General features: G+C 38.1%; 1 protein-coding gene across 3 annotated transcripts in view; it reads left to right on the top strand.

Annotated features, from left to right (window-relative positions):
• Nucleotides 1-22864, top strand: part of CDK15 (cyclin dependent kinase 15) — an 84204-nt gene that overhangs the window by 48961 nt on the left and 12379 nt on the right. For all 3 annotated transcript variants that reach the window (XM_074191636.1, XM_074191638.1, XM_074191637.1), the window contains one exon: nt 12797-12936. In XM_074191636.1, the coding sequence (XP_074047737.1) occupies nt 12797-12936 (140 nt within the window). The remainder of the gene's footprint in view (nt 1-12796; nt 12937-22864) is intronic.

Here is a 22864-nt window from a genome sequence, read left to right as displayed (position 1 = left end):
TTACAAATTTTTTTCTAATTCATTAAAGTAATTTTTTGGAGTTTTGATTGGTAGGGCACTAAACAGGTAGTTAAGCTTTGGTAGAATTGTCATTTTATTATATTAGCTCTACCTATCCATGAGCAGTTGATATTTGCCCAGTTATTTAAATCTGATTTAATTTATGTGAGAAATGTTTTATAATTGTTTTCAAAAAGTTTCTGAGTCTGTCTTGTCAAATAGACTCCCAGGTATTTTATATTGTCTGAGGTTACTTTGAATGGGATTTCTCTTTCTTCTAGCTCTTCCTGCTGTATCTTGCTAGACATATATAGAAAAGTTGAGGATTTATGAGGGTTTATTTTATAACCTGCAACTTTGCAATTTTAGCTAATTGTTTCCAGTAGTTTTTTGGATGATTTCTTGGGATTCTCTAGGTATACCATCATGTCATCTGCAAAGAGTGAGAGTTTTGTCTCTTCCTTCCCAATTCTAATTCCTTCAATTTCTTTTTCTTCTCTAACTGCTGAAGCTAACATTTCTAATACGATATTGAATAGTAGTGGTGATAGTGGGCATCCTTGTTTTGCCCTGATCTTATTGGGAATGCCTCTAGCCTCTCCCCATTGAATATAATGCTTGTTGATGGTTTCAGATAGATACTGCTAATTATTCTAAGGAACAGTCCATTTATTCCTACACTCTTTAGTGGAAAACCTTCTATTTCATTAAATATCTATTCCCCCCCAAAAAAAGATTATATTCAGTTTTACTGGATAGTTTTTCTTGGTTATAATTTTAGCTCCTTTGGCTTCATATCCCAAGCCCCTGCTTCTTTAACATGGTAGCTACTAAATTTTGTATGATTCTCATAGTGGTTCCATGATATTTCAGTGGTTTCTTTCTAGCTGCTTAGAGTATTTTCTCTTTGATCTAGGAAGTCTAGAATTTGGCTATGATATTCCTGGGTGTTTTCATTTGGGGATCTCTTTCAGGAGGTGAACAGTGAATTCTTTCAATTTATATTTTTCCCTCTGGCCCTAGGAATACAGTAATTTTCCCCTAATAATTTCTTGAAATATAATTTCTAGATTTTTTTCTTTAATTATGGTTTTCAGGTGGTCCAATAATTCTCAAATTATCTCTTTGGATCAATTTTTGAGATGAGTTTTTTTTTTCAGCGAGATATTTCACCTTTTCTTCTATTTTATTTAATCTATTGACTTTGTTTTATTGTTTCTTGATGTTGCATAAAGTCATTAGCTTCCACTTGTTTAAATTTAGGGGGATTTTGGGGGGGCGGTGGCTTGGTGGTACAGTGGATAGAACATCAGCCCTGGAGTCAGGACTACCTGAGTTCAAATCTGGTCTCAGACACTTAATAATTACCTAGCCGTGTGGCCTTGGGCAAGCCACTTAATCCCATTGCCTTGCAAAATTAAAAAAAAACCCTTAAAAATCTATTTTTTAGGGAATGATACTTTTCATTAAGCATTTGGCCAATTCTGCTCTTTAAGATGTTCTTTTCTTTGGCATTTTTGTGCCTCTTTTGTCAAGTTGTTAATTGTTTTTTCATAATTTCCTTGTATCACTCTCATTTCTTTTCCCAATTTTTCCTTTTCAATTCTTATTTGATTTTTTTAGATTTTTCAAGGCAATGGGATTAAGTGGCTTGCCCAAGGCCACATGGCTAAGTAATTATTAAGTGTCTGAGGTCGGATTTGAGCTCAGGTACTCCTAACTCCAAGGCCAGTGCTCTATCCACTGTGCCACCTAGCTGCCCCTCTTATTTGATTTTTTCATTTTTTTCAACTTAATTTTATTTAATATTTATTCTCATTTTGTACAAATAATATTTTTACATTAATAAAATATTCTTGTTTAAAAGTAAATGAAATACCCCTCCCCCATAAATATAGACTTGCTTGAGCGATAAAGTAAATGGGAGAGAAAAACTAAAATTAAAAAAATAATAATAGTAATAATTATAGGTATGGCCAGGTGGCGCAATGGATGGAGCACCAGCCCTGGAGCCACGAGCACCCGAGCCCACATCCAGCCCCATACACCCAACAATCACCCAGCCGTGTGACATGCAAGCCACCCGAACCCCACTGCCCTGCAAAAACCAAAAAAAAAAAGAGAAAAAAAGGACCCAAAATAAAATAAAATAGTAATAATAGTAGGGGTGGCTGGGTGGCAGACAGAGCATTGACCCTTGAGCCAGTAGCACCTGGGTCCAAATCTGGCTTCAGACACCCAACAATCACCCTGCTATGCGGCCCCAGGCACGCCACCCAGCCCCATTTGCCCTGCACCCCCTCCAAAAAAATAATAACAAGAAGAAAATGTGCTTGAGTCTTTGTTCCAACACCAACAACTCTGTCGCAGGTGGATCACATTCTTTATGATAAGTCCATGGCAAAAGTTACTTCCATATTTTTCTACCATTGCCATTGCTGATCACAACTCCCTCCTTTCTTATTTCTCCACTACCATGTACTATATTTTCTCTCTCCTTTCACTCTGACTCTGCTGTAGGGTAGCTGAGTGGTGCAGCAGACAGATCCCCAGCTCTGGGGCCAAGAGGCCCTGAGTCCCCATACCACCCCTTAGGCCCAGCATCCACCTGCCCCTATGGTCCTGGGCAGGCCATCCAATCCCAGCCCCTTGCAAGAAGTAAAAGAGAAAATGTGTTATATCTGACCACTCTCTCCCCATGGTCCATCCTCTCCTCCATGACTCACATCCCCTCCTTCCCCCTGTCCCCCCCCCCCTTCTTACTCCAAATGCCTATACCCCATTGAGTATATATGCTGTTTCCTCTCCTAACAACCTCTGATGACAGTGAAGTTTCCCTCATCCCCCCCTTACCTTCACGCATTCCATATCATTGCAATAGCTCATTGTAATAAAGAAAAAATCTTAGTATATGAAATATCTTGGCCTATTCCCCCTCTCCTTTTTCTTTCTCCCATTACATTTCCCTTTTTTCCTATTGACTCCATTTTTATACCATATTTTATCTTCAAATTCAGCTTTCTCCTGTGCTTCAACTATAAAAGCTCCCTCTACCTGCTCTATTAACTGAGAAGGTTCATATGAGTATTATCAATGTCATTTTTCTATACAGGAATACATGCAGTTAATCCTCATTAAGTCCCTCATATTTTCCCCTTCACCTTCAATCTCCATACTTCACCTGAGTCCTGTATCTGAAGATGAAACCTTCTGTTCAGCTCTGGCCATTCCAACAGGAACATTTGAAATTCCCCTGCTTCATTGAAAGTCCATCTTTTTCCCCTGGAAGAGGATATTCAGCCTTGCTGGGTAGTTGATTCTTGGCTGCATTCTAAGCTCTTTTGCCTTCTGGTATATTATATTCCAAGCCCTACGAGCTTCCAATGTAGCTGCTGTTAAGTCCTGTGTGATCCTGACTGCAGCTCCATGATATTTGAACTGTGTCCTTCTGGCTGCTTGTAATATTTTCTCTTTGACTTGGGAGTTCTGGAACTTGGCTATAATATTCCTAGGGGTTGTTTTTTTGGGGATCTCTTTCTTGGGGGGGGATCGGTGGATTCTCTCCATTTCTATTTTGCCCTCTGCTTCTAGAATATCAGGGCAATTTTCCTGTAGTAATTCTTTGAAAATGATGTCAAGGCTCTTTTCCTGATCATGACTTTCAGGTATTCCAATAATTCTTAAATTATCTTTCTTAAGTCTGTTTTCCATATCAGTTGTTTATTCAATGAGATATTTCACATTTTCTTCCAATTTTTCATTTTTTTGATTTTGAAATATTGATTCCTGATTTCTAGTAAATTCATTAATCTCCCTGAATTCTATTCTTTGTCTGAAGGATTTGTTCTCCTCAGAGAGTTTTCCTATCTCTTTTTCCATCTGGCCAATTTTGCTTTTTAAAGCATTCTTCTCCTCCATAACTTTTTGAACTGCTTTATTGCTTTATCCATTTGACCTAAGCTGGCTTTTAGCATGCTATTTTCTTCAGCATTTTTTTTGGATTTCCTTGACTAGGCTGCTGACTTCATTTTCATGTTTTTCCTGCATCTCTCTCATTTCTTTTCCCAGTTTTTCTTCTAGCTCTCTCATTTGATTTTCAAAGTCTTTTTTGAGCTCTGTCATAGCCTGAACCTAATTTCTGTTTTTCTTGGAGTCTTTAGATGCAGGAGCTTGTGCTTCCTCATCTTCAGACTGAGTATTTTGATCCTTCTTGAGCTCATTTGCAAAATATTTCTCAATGGTGTTCCTCTTTTTTTTCTACTTGCTCATTTTCCCAGCCTAAGCCTGTTTTGGGGGTGCTTCCTGAGCTTTTGGGACACTCCCACAAGGGTCTCAGTGTGTGAGGCTCTGTCCTCCCTCCTGGTCTGTGAATGACCATAAGGGCCCCCCTCTGCCATGGGGATGAGGTGGAGGGGGCCTTGCTATTCTATGGGGGGGCCTAGACTGTGATCAGGATCTGAATGTGTTCAGAACCCCAGAATCCTGCTCCAGAGGCAGAGGACAGAGCTCCATAGTCTCTCTTCACTCCCCTCCCTTGGTTCAATGGGCTAATGCCCTGGGAGCTCCTGCTTACCAGCTCCACCTGCTTCTGTTCCTGGATCTGGGCTGGGGTGGCCATGCTGCTTGCTGTGTGCCCTGAGGGCTGGGCTCCACATGCTCGCCCTGGCAGAGGTCCCCTGCTATTCCCCCAATTTGTGCCCAGTGCTCCCCGGGGTGTAGCTCAGGAGACTCCCCCGCTGTTGTGAACCGTGGCTCCCAGTGCCCTGGGGTTGCCTCTGGGAGGCTTAAGTTCCTTCGCTCTGGTGGGCCGCCCCTCCAACCCCGGGGAGCAGAGCCTTTCTGCTCTTTTCCAGGTTACCTTGAGTAGGAGAACTGCCTCATTGGGTCCCTCTGTGGGTTCTTTCTCTCAAAAGTTTAGTTAGAGTCCTTACTTTATGAGTTTTATCAGAGAGCACCTAAGACCTGATCCTTTCTTGTCGCCATCTTGGCTCTGCTCCTCTTATTTGATTTTTAAAACAATTTAAGTTCTTCTAGTAATATTTGTTGGTTTTGTGTGTAATGTACTTTTTACCCATTTTGAGGCTTTGCTTGTAGCTATTTTGACATCTTTTTTTTGAGTTTATATTGATGTCTCTGTCATCACAGTAACTTTTTAAGATCAGATTCTTTTTATTAAAACTTTGTTCATTTTTCCAGTCTATTGCTTGACTTTGAACTTTATGTTAAAATTGAGCTGTATTCCCATGGTAGTGGAAGCTAAGGGGAGATCATTCTCCCAAGCTGTAGTGCCACTTATGGGAATTTTATGGTTTTAGGTGCTTCAGGTAGTATAACTCAGGGAGAGGTATAGTCACTGCTGTCATTGTCTGTGCTCTAACCCTTACCCATGAAAGGTCCCTTCTCCCTTGAACAGCAAGCCCTACTGCTCCTCAAGACCCCTGCTCTCTTGAGACTAAAAGTAATGTTATTTTTCAAGGTCCTGGTTCCTGCAGCCAAAAACTCTAGTCTTAGCTCTGGAATGATGACCAGTAAATGAATATGAACATTGCCAAACAGTACCCAGTCCTGTGCCCAGTGCTAGTTCAAGGGATCTCCTATAATCTTTTTCTGACAAGCCTCTTTAACCCCTTACTGTCTCTGGCTTGAAAACTCCCAAAGATGCTCCTGCTGTTGTCACCACTACCAAGTTTTATAAGTTATGTTGCCACCCCATGGCTCCAGGTCAACCTCCACTACCCTCAGTGTCACAGACCTCTTCTTCTGTCTTCCCTATGTTGTCTTGGCTTGAAAAAATGTCTCACTCTTACTTTTTGTTATCTCTGCCATTCTAGAATTTGATTTGAGAAGTTATTTTAAAGCTTTTTGAAGGGATCATTATGAGAACATTGTTATATTTGGAGAGATTGTTATTAGAAGTTGTGATGCTTCTACTCTGACATCTTGGTTCTTATAAATACTTCTCAATTAGTTAAATCAGAAGCTTTGTAATCATTGATGCTAGTTGTTACTTCTGAAATTCTGGATGGCTAAAATATCTCTGAAGTACTCTATAATCTTTGAAATGATACTGGAAAGAAAGATAGATGATAGCATTTTTCTGTTTTTTTTAATGAATTCTGAATAATTGAGTAGATCTTCAAAGGACTGTACAAGCCATCTAGTCCTGTTCCTTAATTTTAGATGTTATGGGGGCCAGTCAATCCAGTCTTTATGAGCTTGTCCAATGTACTCTGCTAACACAATCACCTCATAGAATCCAGAGTGCACTCAGATATTGTTTCTGGTCTGCTTACTGCTGAAGATGGCCCTTTTGATTGGAGGTTTAGCTAGAACTGAGAATATTTACAAAAGGAACTAATTTTCTTTGTGAAAGCAGGGCTACCCTAGAATGGGCTTGCCCCCCAGAGAGGGGTCCACGTCTCGGAAGGCATCTCTGTTCCAGCATGCTGGAGCATGGAGCCTTGCTGATATGTGATGGAAATCACATTCCTAAGACCAAGGACTCCCACAGCATCCAGACATCACCAGAAGGCCTGTTTTCTATTGATCAAGTTAAGGTTTAAAATAGTTCTGGAAAAGGCAAATGAGAAGGCTGTTTTTGCACTTGACTCTCCTCTCTATAATAAATATAATGTGCAAGTTATGTCATCATATATATGATAACATGGTCCTCTTCAAACATGAAGGACAACTATTACAACCACAGCTGAATAGAAAATTTGACTTTCAAAAGCAAGAAGCAAAAAAAAAGTCATAAAGAGATAAACAGGAAAGAGAAATCCTAAATAATTTCTAAAAGTTAAACTGTTTATATTCCTACATAGAAAAATGACATAATACCTAAAAACTTTCTCATTATTAGGGCAGTTAGGAGTATACATAAGGGGTAGCTAGGTGGCACAGTGGATAGAGCACCAGCCCTGGAGTCAGGAGTACCTGAGTTCAAATCCGACCTCAGACACTTAATAATTACCTAGTTGTGTGGCCTTGGGCAAACCACTTAGCCCCATTGCCTTGCAACCCCCCCCCCCCAAAAAAAAGGAGTGTACATAGTCAGAAATCAGAGGTGTGAGTTGAATGAGATGGTATGATTATCTAAAAAAATAAAATTAAGAAATGAGTAAGAAGAATGCACTGAAAGGGCGGCTAGGTGGCATAGTGGATAAAACAGGCCCTGGAGTCAGGAGTACCTGGGTTCAAATCCGGTCTCAGACATTTAATAATTACCTAGCTGTGTGGCCTTGGGAAAGCCACTTAACCCCGTTTGCCTTGCAAAAACCTAAAAAAAAAAAGAATGCACTGGGAAAAGAGGAAAGGAATTTTTGAAAGAGATTTTACAGTGGAGGGGAAAATGGGGCAAGCAGGGAGGGGAGCACTTGAACTTCACTCTCATCAGAATTGGCTCAAAGAAGGAATAACATACACACTCAATTGGGTATAGAAAAATATCTTACCGTACAGGAAAGTAGGAAGGAAAGGGAATAAGAGAGGAAGGTGGAGCCAATGGAAAGGAGAGTAGTTTGGGGGAGGCAAAAGTCAGAAACAATACACTTTTGAGAATGGATAGGGTAACAGGGGAGAGAGAGAGAGAATAGGATAAACAGGAGGAAAATAGGTTAGAGGGGAAATACATAGTTGGTAATCATTACTGTGGAAAAAAAAATTTTACAGTGGCTTTCTCTAATAAAGACTTCATATCTACAAAGACATCTGTAGAAAACTAAGTCAAAGGGGTGGCTAGGTGGCATAGTGGATAAAGCACTGGCCCTGGAGTCATGAGTACCTGGGTTCAAATCCGGTCTCAGACACTTAATAATTACCTAGCTGTGTGGCCTTGGGCAAGCCACTTAACCTCGTTTGCCTTGCAAAAAAAAAAAGGAAGAAAACTGAGTCAAATTTATGGAAATAAGAGCCTTCTTCAGAGGATATGAACAAATAGTTTTCAGATAATACAAAAAGATTGATTATTTCATCAAATATTAATTATCAATAATCAAACTATAGTCATATGAAAATGCTCTTAATCACTATTGATGAAAGAAATATAAAGTAAAATAACTCTAAACTACTATCTTACACCTACCTAAGCTCATATAACAGAAAAGGAAAATGACAAATGTTGGAAAGACTTTGGGAAAATTAAAACATTAATGTACTATTGGTGAAGCTTTATACTGATTCAATCATTCTGAAAATCAATTGGAACTATGTCCAAAGGGTATATAATACCCTTTGACTAAGCAACCACTACTAGGTCAAAGGGATTGTGAGTGGAGCCTAAACTATACTCAGTGTCAATTAGATAGGGCTCTGAGCAAGGAAAGATATCTGAATCTGGTGGCACAGAGGGAATAGGAAAGTGGACAAACCCAGAAAAGCATTCAGTAAGATTTCATCTTGCCCACCCCTGGTAGCAATGCATATCCTCTTCTGTGTTGCAGGGTGATTTGTGTTTGGGCGGGGAGGAGTCAATAGGACATAAATTTGAATCTGGTCTCAGACACTTGGTACTAACTAGCTGTGTGACCTTGGGGTAATCAGGTTTATTGCTTCACATCACAGGCCATATCCAGTTTTCCTGATCCATATCTAGCCACATGCTTCTCCTGGCATCATTTCCCTGATGTTAGTCTTCTCCGAGAATGAAGGACTGTTAACATTACTAGGTCTGTTAAAAAAAAAAAAGGAAAAGAGTCTATTTGTACAAAAGCAGTGATGGTAAGGATTGAAAATTGAGGGGATGCTCATCAACTGAGGAATGATTGAAGAGGTGATTGTATATGATTGTGATGGAATACTATTGTGCTTTAAGAAATGATGAGGAAGATACTGTCAGAAAATCATAGAAAGACCTTTATAATTTTCCTTTATTGTTATATGAGCTTAGGTAGCTGTAAGATAGTAGTTCAGAGTTGTTTTACTTTATATTTCTTTCATCAATAGTGATTAAGAGCATTTTTTATATTACTATAGATAGCTTTGATTATTTTGTCTGATGCAAAGTGAAATGAGCAGAACCAAGAGAACATTGTACACAGTAATAGTAAAGCTGTATGATTTTCTACTATGAATAACTTAGCTTTTTCAGCAACACAAAAAATCCAAGACAATTCTATATAGGACTTATAATGAAAGATGTGGGCCATCTCCAGAGAAAGAATTTGTAGAGACTGAATTCAAATCTTTGACAATTTTTCCTCTCCTTTCTATATTTTTCTTGGAATTTCTTTGCATCTACAAAATGTCTTACATAGAAATGGGTTTTATATAACATGTAATTGAGGAAAAATAAAATATTTAAATAATGAAAAAGTAGCCTAATCTATCTACCAGAAGTCAAGATTTAGAAAAACTCTATAGGACTAGGAGATGGGAGTAAGAGTCTGATCAAGATAACTGAAAGATACAAAAGCAGGGATGATCTATCACATAAAAAAAGGTCTGAAATCAAAGAAAGACTCTCTAGACTTTTAGGGACTTTTTAATCAAATTATAGAATAATCTCTGTAAGAAAGTGGCAAACAATTTTTCTTTAGGTCAAATTGAACAAAACTGGGTATGGACAAAAATAGAACAGTACTGACTTTCTTGGGGTCATCAATCAGATGACTTATTGTTATGGAATCTTGCTTCTTCTTTAAAAGACAAAACCTCCATGGGGTAACCTTGAAGGGTAGAATTAAAGGAGTGGCATTATATTGAGCAACAGAAAATCAAGTTGGCACTGTAGTTGCACAGAGAATATCCATATTTGTGTTCTAAATAACCTACAGACCTGAGGATCCAGGAAATCACCCTTTCCAAATCAATTCCCATTCAGTGGAATGGCTATAGTCATTGTAATTTCAGACGGGGAATGAACCTAGAAACCAATCTCTATGTCTGAGCTTCACTGAAAACTGTATCCACAGAACTCTGTGATTACTTCCATCATATTAAAATGTCCTGCAGAAGTCCTCCAAAAACTGATCCCTGTGTGAGGGAAATGTGAGCGACAAAGTCTGAACAGAGTATAAAAACAGCCAAAAGGTTCCACGATGATTGGTTTAATTTTTTTTTTTCTCCACAGGAAAAACTTAGAGAAACTGGAAAACCTTGGACCTAATTTCCAAATATTCAATTCAGCAAATGTTTATTAAGCCCTTCTAATATTCAGGGAAATAATGTGACCTAGGAGATGGAATGCCAACCTCAAAGTCACAAAGATCTGGATCAAGTAATAAATCTAATTCACTCTGGTGGTATGACCTGGGAAAGTTACTTAATTCTCAGTACTGTGGACAACCCCTCTAAGAATATAAGATGTCACACTTCAGTAGAAAAAGTTTTCTCATCCAAAGGTTATAGAAAAGTTATATTAGTCAGAAAACTCCTTATGGAGATCTTCACCCAAGAAATCACAGTTCTGGTGCTATCCTCTTATGCAGAGCTTTGTGATTGGTGGTGGTGGGGGTGATAAAAGGATTAAACAAGTCAATTATAAAATGGCCAGTAGTTTGATGAGATCTCCATCTGCTTCTGCAGTGATGGTGGCAGATGGTGAGAGAAAAGGGGGCTAAGACTCTCACACAATTTTTAGAACACCTGTAGACATTCACTTACCTTTTGGAAATCTAAGTGTCTCCAAGAAGACGTTGATGGCCCTACAGTTTCTATAGCACAGTTGTCTCTCACATATGGTATTGGCCCCATGTGTTCTCTTTGTGTTTGCTCCTCCATGCATGTCTGCAAGGTATGTTCACAGTTCCCCTCTATGGATGGTATAAGTATTTGTGTGCACATGTGCCCCTAGCTTATGGGGGCAAATCCCAACAATATTTTTCTTACTATGTTTTTTTAATGACCTTGCTTTGGCTTTGAACTAATTGTGCCCTCTGGCTAAGGAGTAAAAATAAATACTTCTTTAGAAAAAGGGGATCTTGAATGAATAGGGACCCACAAAGGACTTTGAATTTTGCTATGGCTTTTCTAATGTCCATATATGCAAGAGAAGGGTGTCCAAGGTTGCAGCCTGGTATGTGCTATCTCCAATGCTCCTTCAACTAACATGAGAAAAACATTATTTGTAATAAATATAATACCAAAAATGCCAAATAAGTATTTAAGATGGGGTTTATTTCTACATAATCAGCTGCAGCTTCCTTAAACTACCTGTTCTCTATTAAACTGAATTTTACATGTAATACATCCATAGACAGGGATGGTAGGAGCAGCCCCTAGGGCAGTGTCCTGGTAATCATTTTTCAGTGTCCAGCATACTTCCTAACAGATTGTAGTAAAGGCTAATGAGTTGGTATTTGTAAATTGAGATCCTTTCTCTATGGACTCAGCCTATGATGAAAGAAATTTGTCAGTTTATAAATTATTACATGCAATAGAGAAGGGTGACTCAATGTAGCTTTAGAATGTGGCTTTTATGGGTTTCAGTAATTAAAGAAATATTAGATACTAAGAATTTAAGACTTTCTAGCTTCATAAATAAAAGAATGTGAAATGATGTAAATGAAATAATGTAATTGAGTTCTTTAAGCTGAGGCTTCTGGTAACACCACAACAGAGATCCCAGGAAAGGGAAGAAAAAATAATTTAGTTTGCCTTCCATATAAAAATAAAATAGAAATTTAAATCCTAGAATAATCCTACCTTTGTTTATTTGTGAATTTGCTAGAGTACTTCATTAGAAAGACAATTAATTTTAGGTAGTCCTTGACTGAGACTAAGAGGTCAATGAATGCTTGAAAATTTTGACTATAGGAGGCAGCAGAGTTTTCCTCTCTGGTCTTTCAGTTGCTTGCAGACTACAGTGTTGTGTACAAAAATAATTATAATCCATGAATCAGTACACACTTCCAAAAGTTGAAACTAAGTATGAATACCTAACTTAATACAAGGCTGAATTATAGTGGATGTGGACCATCAAGACATTATTATGATTAGGGTTCTAATTACTTTAGTGATTCCTCCTGTAAGGAATGTGTTTTATAAACTTTAACATACTGTAGAAACTTGTACCATTATTATGTTTTCATTATTATTTCTCTACTTCATCATAGGAGAAATCAAGAGAGTTTCAGTTCTGATCTTCTTTGGGATTTGAAATTCAGATACACTGTAGATTTTACCTAGGATCTGATACCTGGGAATTTCCCCCCCTTCTTCCTGAGCTGGGCAGACATGAAGCCTACTAACCCTTAGAGCCTGTGCCAGGACCATCTACTTAATCATTTTCTGACATGGTACATGCTCTTGTGTCCATCACGCAGTAATTGTTAATTATAGATTTCTGTTTTTATAATTATAATCCTGTGTGCAATTCAGTGCCCAGAGATATGGAGAAACAAAATGAAATAAAAGAATAAAGCTTCTAACACCCTTTTTTATTGAGAAGGCAAAATCTGTGGTTGCCCTAAAAGTTTTTTATATAAATATATATTTAAATGTAAATAATTTTTATTTTATATAAATAATTTCTAGTCCACTAACTTTTATGATGCAAGCACTTAAAAATAAAATATATGCTGTGTATCTTTTTAAAAAAGAATAAAGCTTCTGAACTTCTTCCTTCATTTCATTAACAGGAGAGGTAAGGATTTGGTTGGGGAGAGAATGGAAAGGAGAAAGGAATTTTCTCTCTTGCATATTAACTAATCTTGGGAAAGTTCAACTTGAAATACAAACACTTCTAAATCTTGATGCTTGTTGCTTTTTGAGTTTATTTTTTTCCTTTTGCTAAAAGAAGTTTCTTTTAGAAGGGAGCTCTCTAGAGAATCTTCATTTTTCTCTCCTACTTTTCAAGGTTGGGCAGGATTCCAGGAGCTGAAGACCTGGCCTCTCAAATGCTTAAAGGCTTCCCACGAGATCGGGTCTCCGCCCAACAAGCTCTTGCCCATGATTATTTCAGTACCCTACCAGCTGAGCTACACCAACTTCCAGATGGTATGTAAGTGTGTGTGTGTGTGTGTGTGTGTGTGTGTGTGTGTGTGTGTGTGCCTGAGTGTGTGTTTGTGCATGTGTATACACCAACACACAAACTATTTTTGAATGCTAAAAAAAATCATAGAATTTTCAGGAAATAAACCTTGAGGATCAGTCTTCTTAGGAGAGCCAAGATAAGGCCCACAGCTTGTTGGATTTCCTTATGAGATCCTATGAAATTTGAAAGTAGTGATGGAGTGGGACTAACAAGACCCTCCTGAGCCATAATATTCAATATGCTTTCAATTATAATTTGAACATTTCATACATGCATTTATATACAAGAGATGGAAACTGACTGAAAGTTGCTTTGCTGAGGATATTGGTAAAATCAAAAACAAATTTTCAGACTCTGCCCCCTCTGAATTGTGTGTTTACACAAATGCAAATATCTGTATATATCATCCCTTGTGTGTTATTTATAGATATAGTCATATGTAAACATTTTACATATCTACATGATAATAATGTTAGAAATCATAATAGTACATGTTTTTCTAGTCCTTTAAAGCTGAAAAAGTATTTTGTATGCATTTTTCATCTGATCTTCATAACAACCCTTGTGGCAACCCTAGTGCCATTATTCTCTTCATTTTAAAGATGAAGAAATAGAGTCCAAGAGAAGTTAAATGATTTGCCCAAGGTCACATATCTAATAGATGTTTGAAGAGAGTTTTGAACCCACATGCCTCAATAATAAAGGATATATGATTTCCTCAGAGTGAGGACATTCTCCCCTGTTGAATCTTGACCTTACAAGATAATCTTCATTAACTTCTGAAATGAAAAGCATTTGTCACCTGGGGGCCAGTCTTTGGGTAATGAATTTCTTCATGGCAGCCAGAACACCTCTTTACCTTAATAAAAGTTCATGTTAGTAGTTAAATGATAAAAATAAATATAATAAAAACTAGGTCTGTGATTTCACTGGCATAAGTAACTCCCTCTGCCAAAGCAGATCAGCACCTTCTCCACAATTTAGAATCTTTGAAAATTGCCTTGGTGGCCAAGAGATTATAATTTTGCCCAGGGTCCAACAGCCAGCATGTGTCAGACTGGACATATTAATTCATATCTTCCTGGCTCAAAGGCCTGCTTTCTAGTCACTGGACCATAGTTGCCTCTATTTGTTCTTGTTGTTCAGTCATGTCTCACTCTTCATGACTCTATTAGGGGTTTTCTTGACCAAGAAATCCCATTTCCTTTTCCAGCTCATGAGGAAACTGAGGCAACCAGGGTTAAGTGACTTGCCCTGTTTCATAATAGCTAATTAGTATCTGAGGCAGGATTTGACTCAGATCTCCCTATTCCAGACCCAGCACTCTATTCACTATTCACTGAGCCACCTAGCTACCCTAATTACCTCTTTATTTTATTAAAGTAATAATAAGTATAATATCATTTACCCTATTGCTGCATATATTTTATTACTATATATCTATGTACGTATGTATTCCATCTAAGAAAAAGAGATATAATGAACAAAGAAATGCAAGTTATTTATATGGAAACATGATCCTAATAAATTTCCAAGATTTTAGTGGGAATAGGGTGAGGTTGTCAAAAGAAGTATTCTTTTTGGAGGGTACAGCTGAAGCGCTTTGAAAGAATTTGGTTCTCTTCTCTATAGGAATCACTCTCCTTAATCTAAAATCACAAACTAACTGGTATTCACTGAATCCTGTATTTTAAATTCTTGTCATTTATTCTGAATGACTTTCTGTTTCTCATAATTTTATTCTTTGTTTATTACCCTACTCCAAAAAAGTCATGGTTTGGTAGGATTTTTAAAGTTTTTCCTTTCATTTTTGTAATACCATACAAATAGTCTGCCCTTTTCCATGTGTGTGCCCAAAAGTATCTTAAATTAATACTGAAAATAAGGATCTAAATCCTTGGAGGGTGGGGGGTAGAGGTAGCAGCAAGAGGTGGGTTAATGATTTCAGAAATGCAGGTTTAGAAGAAGCTTACATATGGTACCATGGGATCTTGGACAGTAGCTTACCTTCTTGAAAGAGAGATTCTTGGATTTCTCAGGATTGTACTTAGTGTTAGAAAACTCAGAGAAGAATCTTGATTCTTCCAACTTAACTAAGTGTGTTACCTTGGGTAAGTTCTTTGAATTGACTGAGCCTTCATTTAAATCTTCATCTATAAAAGGGATATGACTCGCATTATATCTGTCATAAAGTGAGAAAATTTGCAAATTTGAATTTGCAAATTGTAAAATAAATATGAGATATCCTTATCAAGGGGCAGCTAGATGGTGTACAATAGAAAAAGTGCTGGGCTTAGAGTCAGGAAGATTCATCTTCCTGAGTTCAAATCTGACCTCAGAGACTTACTAGTTGTATGATCCTGGGCAAGTCACTTAACTCTGCCTAAGTTTCCTCATCTGAAAAATGAGCTGGAGAAGGAAATGGCAAACTACTCCAGTATCTCTGCCAAGAAAATCCCAAATGGAATCATGAAGAGTTGGACACGACTGAACAACAACATCCTTATTGAACGTAAAGACAGAAATAATAGAGGCATTTATAATACTTATGTGAATAATCACAAAAGATCAGGAGATAAACATTGAACTTTTCAGAGCCTCAGGTTCCTTATCTGTAAAATGGGAATAATTATTCTTGTAATTTCTACCTGGCAGAACTATTCTGATGAAGGTGCTTTGCAAATTTGAAAGTTCCATATTAAATTGAGTTGTTTTGATTATTACACAAACATGCAAGGAAATTAGCAGTAGGATTAGAGGGAATGTTGATATGAAATAAAGAGAGATGAGACTGAGCAATATGGAAGAACAAAAGGTCTTGGTCGGAGTTTTAAAAGTTTTTCTTTTCATTCTTATTCTTTCATACAAATAGTATGCCCTTTCCCACTTGTATGCATTCTCATATGCTTGTGCAGGTTTATTTTCACTGTTTATTTTATTTTTTATTTTTTGCAAGGCCATCAGGGTTAAGTGACTTGCCCAGGATCACATAGCTAGTAAGAGTCAAGTATCTGAGTCTGGATTTGAACTTAGGTCTTCCTGACTCAGGGCTGGGGCTCTGTCCACAGTATTACTCAGCTTCTCCTCCTTTTCACTGTTAAGACTAGAGAAACAAGGTCCATTCCCCACACTGGCAGCTCTCCCTCATAGCCCCACCTTTGGTACCCATTAGTCTAATATGCCGAACCTTTCCAGGGCTCTTCAAAGAGGGTTTTCTGGGCACTAGCCCTTTGCCTAGAGGAGACTAATTAAGAGGAAACTCACTGTCCAACCTGACATATTGTTTGAAACTTTGTTTTTTTTATTTTCTTGACAGCTCTCAAGCAGACAGAGAAGAAAGAAAAATAGAGACAGAGAGAAACCTGGAGAAACAGATGAACAGAGACAGAGTCAGTTAGAGGGAAAGGAGAGAGAGAGAGAGAGAGAGAGAGAGAGAGAGAGAGAGAGAGAGAGAGAGAGAGAGAGAGAGAGGCTGAGGATGACATGTAGCATGTAGGTATTGAACAGAGAGAGACAGAGAGACAAAGAGATTGAGAGACAGAAATGGAGACAGGAGAGAAAGATACAGAAAGGCAGAGGGAAAGGAGGAGAGAAGACAACAGATGGAGAGTAACACAGAAACAGACTGAGGGCAAGGGGGAGAGACAGATAGAAACAGACAGAAAGAGGGGAAGAAAGAAAGACAAAGATAGAAAAATGGAGAAACAGATGGAGAGACAGAGAGACAGTAACAGACTGAGGGAAAGGGAGAGAGACAGAAAGAGAAAAAGACAGACAGACAGAAATATAGATAGATGGGGGAAGAAATAAAGACAGAGGCAGACAGAGAGAAAAATGGAGAAACAGATGGAGAGACATATGTGTGTGCACATGTATAGAGAGCAACAGAGACAAAGAGAGAGAGACAGAGAGAGTCAGAGAGAGACAGTGAGAGAGAGACAGAGACAGAGACAGACAGACAGAGACAGACAGCAGAGACCAAGAGACAGAGAGAGAGAAATAGGGAGACAGAGTAATAGACTACGGAAAAGATAAAAGTGAGAGAGACAAAATAGAAAGACAGAAATACAGATAGAGAGGAATAAAGAAAGATGGAGAGAAAAATGGAGAAACAGATGGAGAGACAGATATACATATATATATATATATATATATATATATATATAGAGAGAGAGAGAGAGAGAGAGAGAGACAGACAGACAGACAGACAGACAGGCAGGCAGGCAGGCAGGCAGGCAGGCAGGCAGGCAGGCAGGCAGGCAGGCAGGCAGGCAGGCAGAGACAAAGAGATACACAGAAACAGACTGAGGGAAAGGGAGAAAGACAGAAACAGATAAAGACAAACAGAAATATAGCCAGACCAAGAGGAGAGAAAAAGACAGACTGACAGAGAGAGAAAAATGGAAAAATAGACATATGGAAAGACAGAGATGTATAGACAGACAGAGGAAACAGGGGAAAGTCATACAGATAGAGAAAGAGACAGACTAACAGGAGAGGGAAAGGGAGACAGAAAGACAGAGACAAAAAGAGAGATGAAAGAGAGAGAGAGGAAAGGAGGAGGAGGAGGAGGAAGAGAGAGAGAGGGAGAGAGAGAGAGAGAGAGAGAGAGAGAGAGAGAGAGAGAGAGAGAGAGAGAGAGATCTGCATTTCCCTTTCTGTTCACCCAGCCACAGAGCACAAATCTACTTTGACACTTTTAGAAAAATGAAAAGATGGAATCTCGAAGGAGCCTGCCTGTGCTGGGGGGGAGGAGAGGAGCGCTCACAGCAGGAGGGAAGTTGACTTTTCTTTATACATATAGGGGTTTTTCCATGCAGAGTTTAAATTATGCCTGATAAAAGGAGTTTCGTGGATGTTTCAGTTCTTTCAAACCCTCCTGGCTTCCTCCCAATTAAATGAGGTTTGTCAAAGCCACGGGGCTCTGCTGCTGCCTGAGAGGCCGACAAGCATTTCCTGCAGTGACATCTCAAATCCCCAAGGGAGGAGATGAAAGGGCTAGTGGAGAGAGAGAGAGAGAGAGAGAGAGAGAGAGAGAGAGAGAGAGAGAGAGAGAGAGAGAGAGAGAGAGAAAGGGAGACAAGCAGGCTGGCAGACAGATAGATAGACAGAGACAGATAGTTGGGGGGGAAAGATACTGAGCCTGAGACAGCCAAAATGGTTAGAAAGGAAAAGTAAGTCCAGAAGACTTGATACTATGAAAAGAAGAGACAGGCAACATCTTGGCTCAGTGTCCATCTCTGGGACAGGATTTCCAACCAAGGACACATTTCCTGCCAAGGGACAAATTCCTTTTGCCTAGCACCATCATCCCATTTTTTCAATACCCATGATGTTCACCTATATTAAAAGGCTCTTCTGAGGTCGGCAAATTCTAACATGTTCCATAGAAATCGACTCACAGGAGAACAAAATCAAAACCTTTCTTGGGTTTGATACTCAAGAGGCAAGTATAGGATGTCATAAGAATAGACACTCACATACAAACACTAAATGAGTCAACTGTCAGCAAGGTCCAAAGACCACAGAAGTATTCATGGATAATTCTGAACTCTCTCCCCAGCCATAAATGTGCAAAGTAGTTCTGCCATTTTGGGATTACATCATTGGGGGGCTTAATTGTATCATTTTATTATTCTGGTTGCTATGATGACACAGTTGTCACATTTAAATATATTCTCACTTTCTGGAGAATACTATCCTCTGAAGGAGAAAGTTAAAGTTAAAACAGGAAGGTTATGAATGGAAATGTATCAAAAAAGAAAAAAACCAATCTAAATCCCAGTAAAAAGAGGGGGAGGAACTCATTAAATTAAAAGAATCACTCTATTTTTCTATTTTCATGATGCAGCCATGTTCGGAATGATTTTTGCATCTTGCTGTAGAAAGTTTATTTAGCCAGAGGACATTTTTAGAGGTCACTTTCCATGAAAATTAAAAAAAAAAAGAATCAGAGGAACCAAGAATTCCAGGATCCTTTATCAAGTGTTCATTTAAGAAGGAAAACATGAGCATGAGGATGGGCAAGAGGGTTGTAGCTTTTGGTTTGTTCTGACGTTTTCCTCTACTGAACTCTAGAACACCTGGAGAAACATTTGTTGAAGGAGAAATTATCTGTAGTCTCTCCAAAAAAGCATACAAGTTAAGGCTCTCTAATTACTTTTCCAGATGGCCTGGGTGGACTTCTCTTCCTCCACAGACACCAGCTTATGGCCACACTCATAGATTTCCAGGCTGAGGCAGCAGCTCAGGATGGCAGCTGTTGTAGCAACGACCTAAAATTAGGTTCCCCACAACTCTCTAATCTTAGCTTCAGGTTCAGGCTCTTCATTTAATTCCTTTTGCCCTCAGCATGAACTTGTGCTTTGGGAAAGAAGCATTCTTTAATGATTTGGGGGAAAGATGGGTTTGTGGGGGTAAGGGGAGGCTAGAGAAAGGAGAGAATAAACTGACCTGCTTCTTAAAGAAAGGGAAACTGCCCATTCTTTCAGGAAACTATTCAGATTGTTACTTTTGGATCCCTAAAACTAATTTTGAACTTAAGCCACTTGGACTACAGATCCTGGTCCACAGGAGCATTTAAAAAAATTTTTATGCAGTAAATACTATTGGGTTTCTAGCTCTGGTTCTGAAATAGTGCTTCTTAGTCTTTAGGAAAAAAAACATCAAAGGCCCTTTTTCATTTCTGTGTGGTCCTGTCCTGCTTCTCTAATCCTAGGCATGATTTTCACACCCTTCTCTCTAGAACCCTTTCCTCTTTGACTAAATCTACAGATCTTTCAGAGCATCTTAAAAGAAAAATGTTTGAGTTTAGAATTGTTTGACAAGGTCTGGTGAGGATGGACTTTCCCGAGTAAGAGCTATATTGCTCCAAATACCTGGACATTTGGGTCCTCCAGATGCCAAGCTATCTACCTACTATCAGGATTTTAAAGTTCTTCATTGTGCCAAATCTGAATTTCCCATGCAATAAATGATAACCTATATAATTCAGAGTGTCCCAAAAGACTGAGTGCAGCTTAAAGCTTTTAGTGGTTTAAAACTGCCACAAGACTTTTGGAATATTTTGTGTTTCCTCTTACTTCATCATCAGGGAAAGAAAAAAATCTAGTATTTCCCTTCTTTTAAATAGCTCTTTTAACCTGTGCCTGAAAGAATGATTTCCCAGCTCTTGCATGTCATACTCCTTTTAGTATATTCTAACATCATTTGCCATTTTTTGATAGCAGCAGTATATTGCTGATTCATGTGCCAGCATAACCTTTCATATCCTCTTTATGCCATATTTAGATAAAGTATTTATTAAACTATTGTTATGTGCCAGACTCTCTTGCCAAGGTTAACACTATCTCATTCTTAAAAAACTTGCATTATTTTTCCTTATTTGTACTTTTGAACTCATATGTCTTTTTCATTTTCCTCCTGTTTTATTGTTACCCATTTCTTGATAGAGGCATCTTTCATTTTAATTCTAATTTGTCATTCTGTTAACATAGTGTCCTCCCAAGGACCTCTCCTATTGAGTTTTCAATACCACAGATAGGGGAAGAGAGAAAACTCACTAAGAGATACTGAAGTAACATCCCTGTAGCCAGCAACGGTTACAAGGTATAATATGTCCCAGTGAACAGAACACTGAACTCGGATTCAAATACTGCCTCAGCTATTTACTATCCATATGACCTAGGAGAAGTCTCCTAGCCCTCAGAGTCTTAAATCTCCTCACCTGCAATGGGGTTAATAATAATACCTCATTCACAGAGTTATTGGGGAGGATCAAATAAAAGTGTATGTGAAGTGCTTCCCAAATCTTAAAAATGATAGAGGAGCTATATTATTTTGGTACATAGATATGAAACCACCTTCTTCAGTATTCTCATATCAAAATTCCCAAAATGAACTTTTTATTCTACTTTTCTCCTCCCAAAGAAGTCCCTTTCATTTATAATTCTGGGGCAAAGAATAAGGAGAGGTAAGATTTGGTATTATATATCTGTGTCCCCAATAAGCATAATATTTGTGTGTTCTGTATTCCATCAAAGTCATTAATAAAAAAATATTAACTAATGCTAAATCCAAAACTGGACCCAGTGAGATACCGATCTGTACTTGCACATATCAAAACAAATCTTAAGTCAAACAACTATTTTTGACACAGCTAAGATGTCTCTGTACTAGAATACCATGCAAACTTTTAAGGGAAAGAGACATTAGATATAAACCCCTTGGGAAGAACCTTTTCTAACTTTTTACTTTAAAATCTTCCACAAATCTTATTTGTGTGGCTTCTCTTCTGTACTGGACTGATTCCTTCTACACAGAAATGAGCAGGAACTATACTCAGTCTTTGTTAAAGTGAGTGGGGTTGAAAAATTTCTTCCTGCCTTCAATTTCTGTACCTCAATTAAAACAAAGTGTCTTCTTTCTACATAGAAATTAAAATAATGCATGCACACCTATTTGTTTTGTTTTATCTTAAGTAAGTAATTCGTTGAACTTAGTTATACAGTCCTGAAATATAGCTACCCCTTTCTCCTGTCCAGACTCCCCACTTCTCCCTCAATTTCCTAGGCTTATTTTGGCTTCTAAAGGCAATTTTTTTAGTCATACCTTATCCACAGTACAAAGCATGAAGTATCTATAAACAAAGCAGTGTATGACTCCATCTTTGTGCTTTTATATATTAGAGGGTCTGGTTTTCAGGGATCTTTTATTACTTGCTTCAAGAACTATACTTCACTGTTGTTAGGTTGAAGGAGATCCTCTTGGGAGGTATTATTTTCATTCCCCTGCTTTTGAGATTTGATACAATAGAAAGAAAACTGCTTCTGCAATTGGAGGAACTATGTTCAAATACTTTCTACCTATCTCTCTGTGGGGAAGTCACTTACCTTCCCTGGGCCTCAGTTTCTTCATCTGTAAAATGATGAGAATTGGATTCAATGATCAAGATCCCTTTCTAGATCTAAATTCTCAAGATTTATATAGGTCTTTGACTTTATAATGGTTTCAGGAAAAGACCATTGGGTTGGGTCAGTCAGTAGCTAGTCTTAAAAACTTATTGAATAGGGAGGATAGGTGGTGCAGTAGATAGAGCACTGGCCCTGGAGTCAGGAGTACCAGAATTCAAATCTGGCCTCAGACACTTAATAATTACCTAGCTGTGTGGCCTTGGGCAAGTCACTTAACCCTATTTGTCTTGCAAAAACCTAAAAAAAACTATTGCATACATAAACCCAAATACATCTATGATATGTGTCATATTACACAATAGATAACATATAATTTATAGATATGTAACAAACAACAAAATAATAAACATACTAGATCATATAATATTTTCACTGTGCATACAGATCACAAGTATCATATAAATGACTATATAGAAGTGTGTAATCACACACACACACACACACACACACACACTCTGAAACCTACTTGGAGGCAATATGATACAGCAAAACAAATATATGTGTAAGTACTTAACATGCATTTTGTTAAGTTATTTCAGTTGTGTTTGACTCTGTGACCCCATGTGGGGTTTTCTTGGCAGAGATGCTGGAGAAGTTTGCCATTTCCTTCTCTAGCTCATTTTATAGATGAGGAAATTGAGTTAAGTGACTTGTCCAGGGTCACACAGCTAGAAAGTGTCTAGGTTGTATTTGAACTCAGTATTTGAAAGCTGTAGGCACTAGGGTGCCACCTACCTGCTCTATATGCACATACACATAATATGTATGTATATTTGCATACACATATATATGAATATATAATACATAGAAACATACTCAGAAGTTATTTAGTCTAGTGAAAAGAATACAGGTTCTAAATATGAGTTCAAATCCCATTTTGACACAAGCTGAAAGACTTTGGGCAAATCACTCTCTAGAC

This window comes from Macrotis lagotis, chromosome 6 (genome assembly GCF_037893015.1).
Source record: "Macrotis lagotis isolate mMagLag1 chromosome 6, bilby.v1.9.chrom.fasta, whole genome shotgun sequence".
Lineage (NCBI taxonomy): Eukaryota > Metazoa > Chordata > Mammalia > Peramelemorphia > Peramelidae > Macrotis > Macrotis lagotis.
The sequence above is the reverse complement of the archived record's forward strand: the minus strand, read 5'-3'. Positions and strand labels throughout refer to the sequence as shown.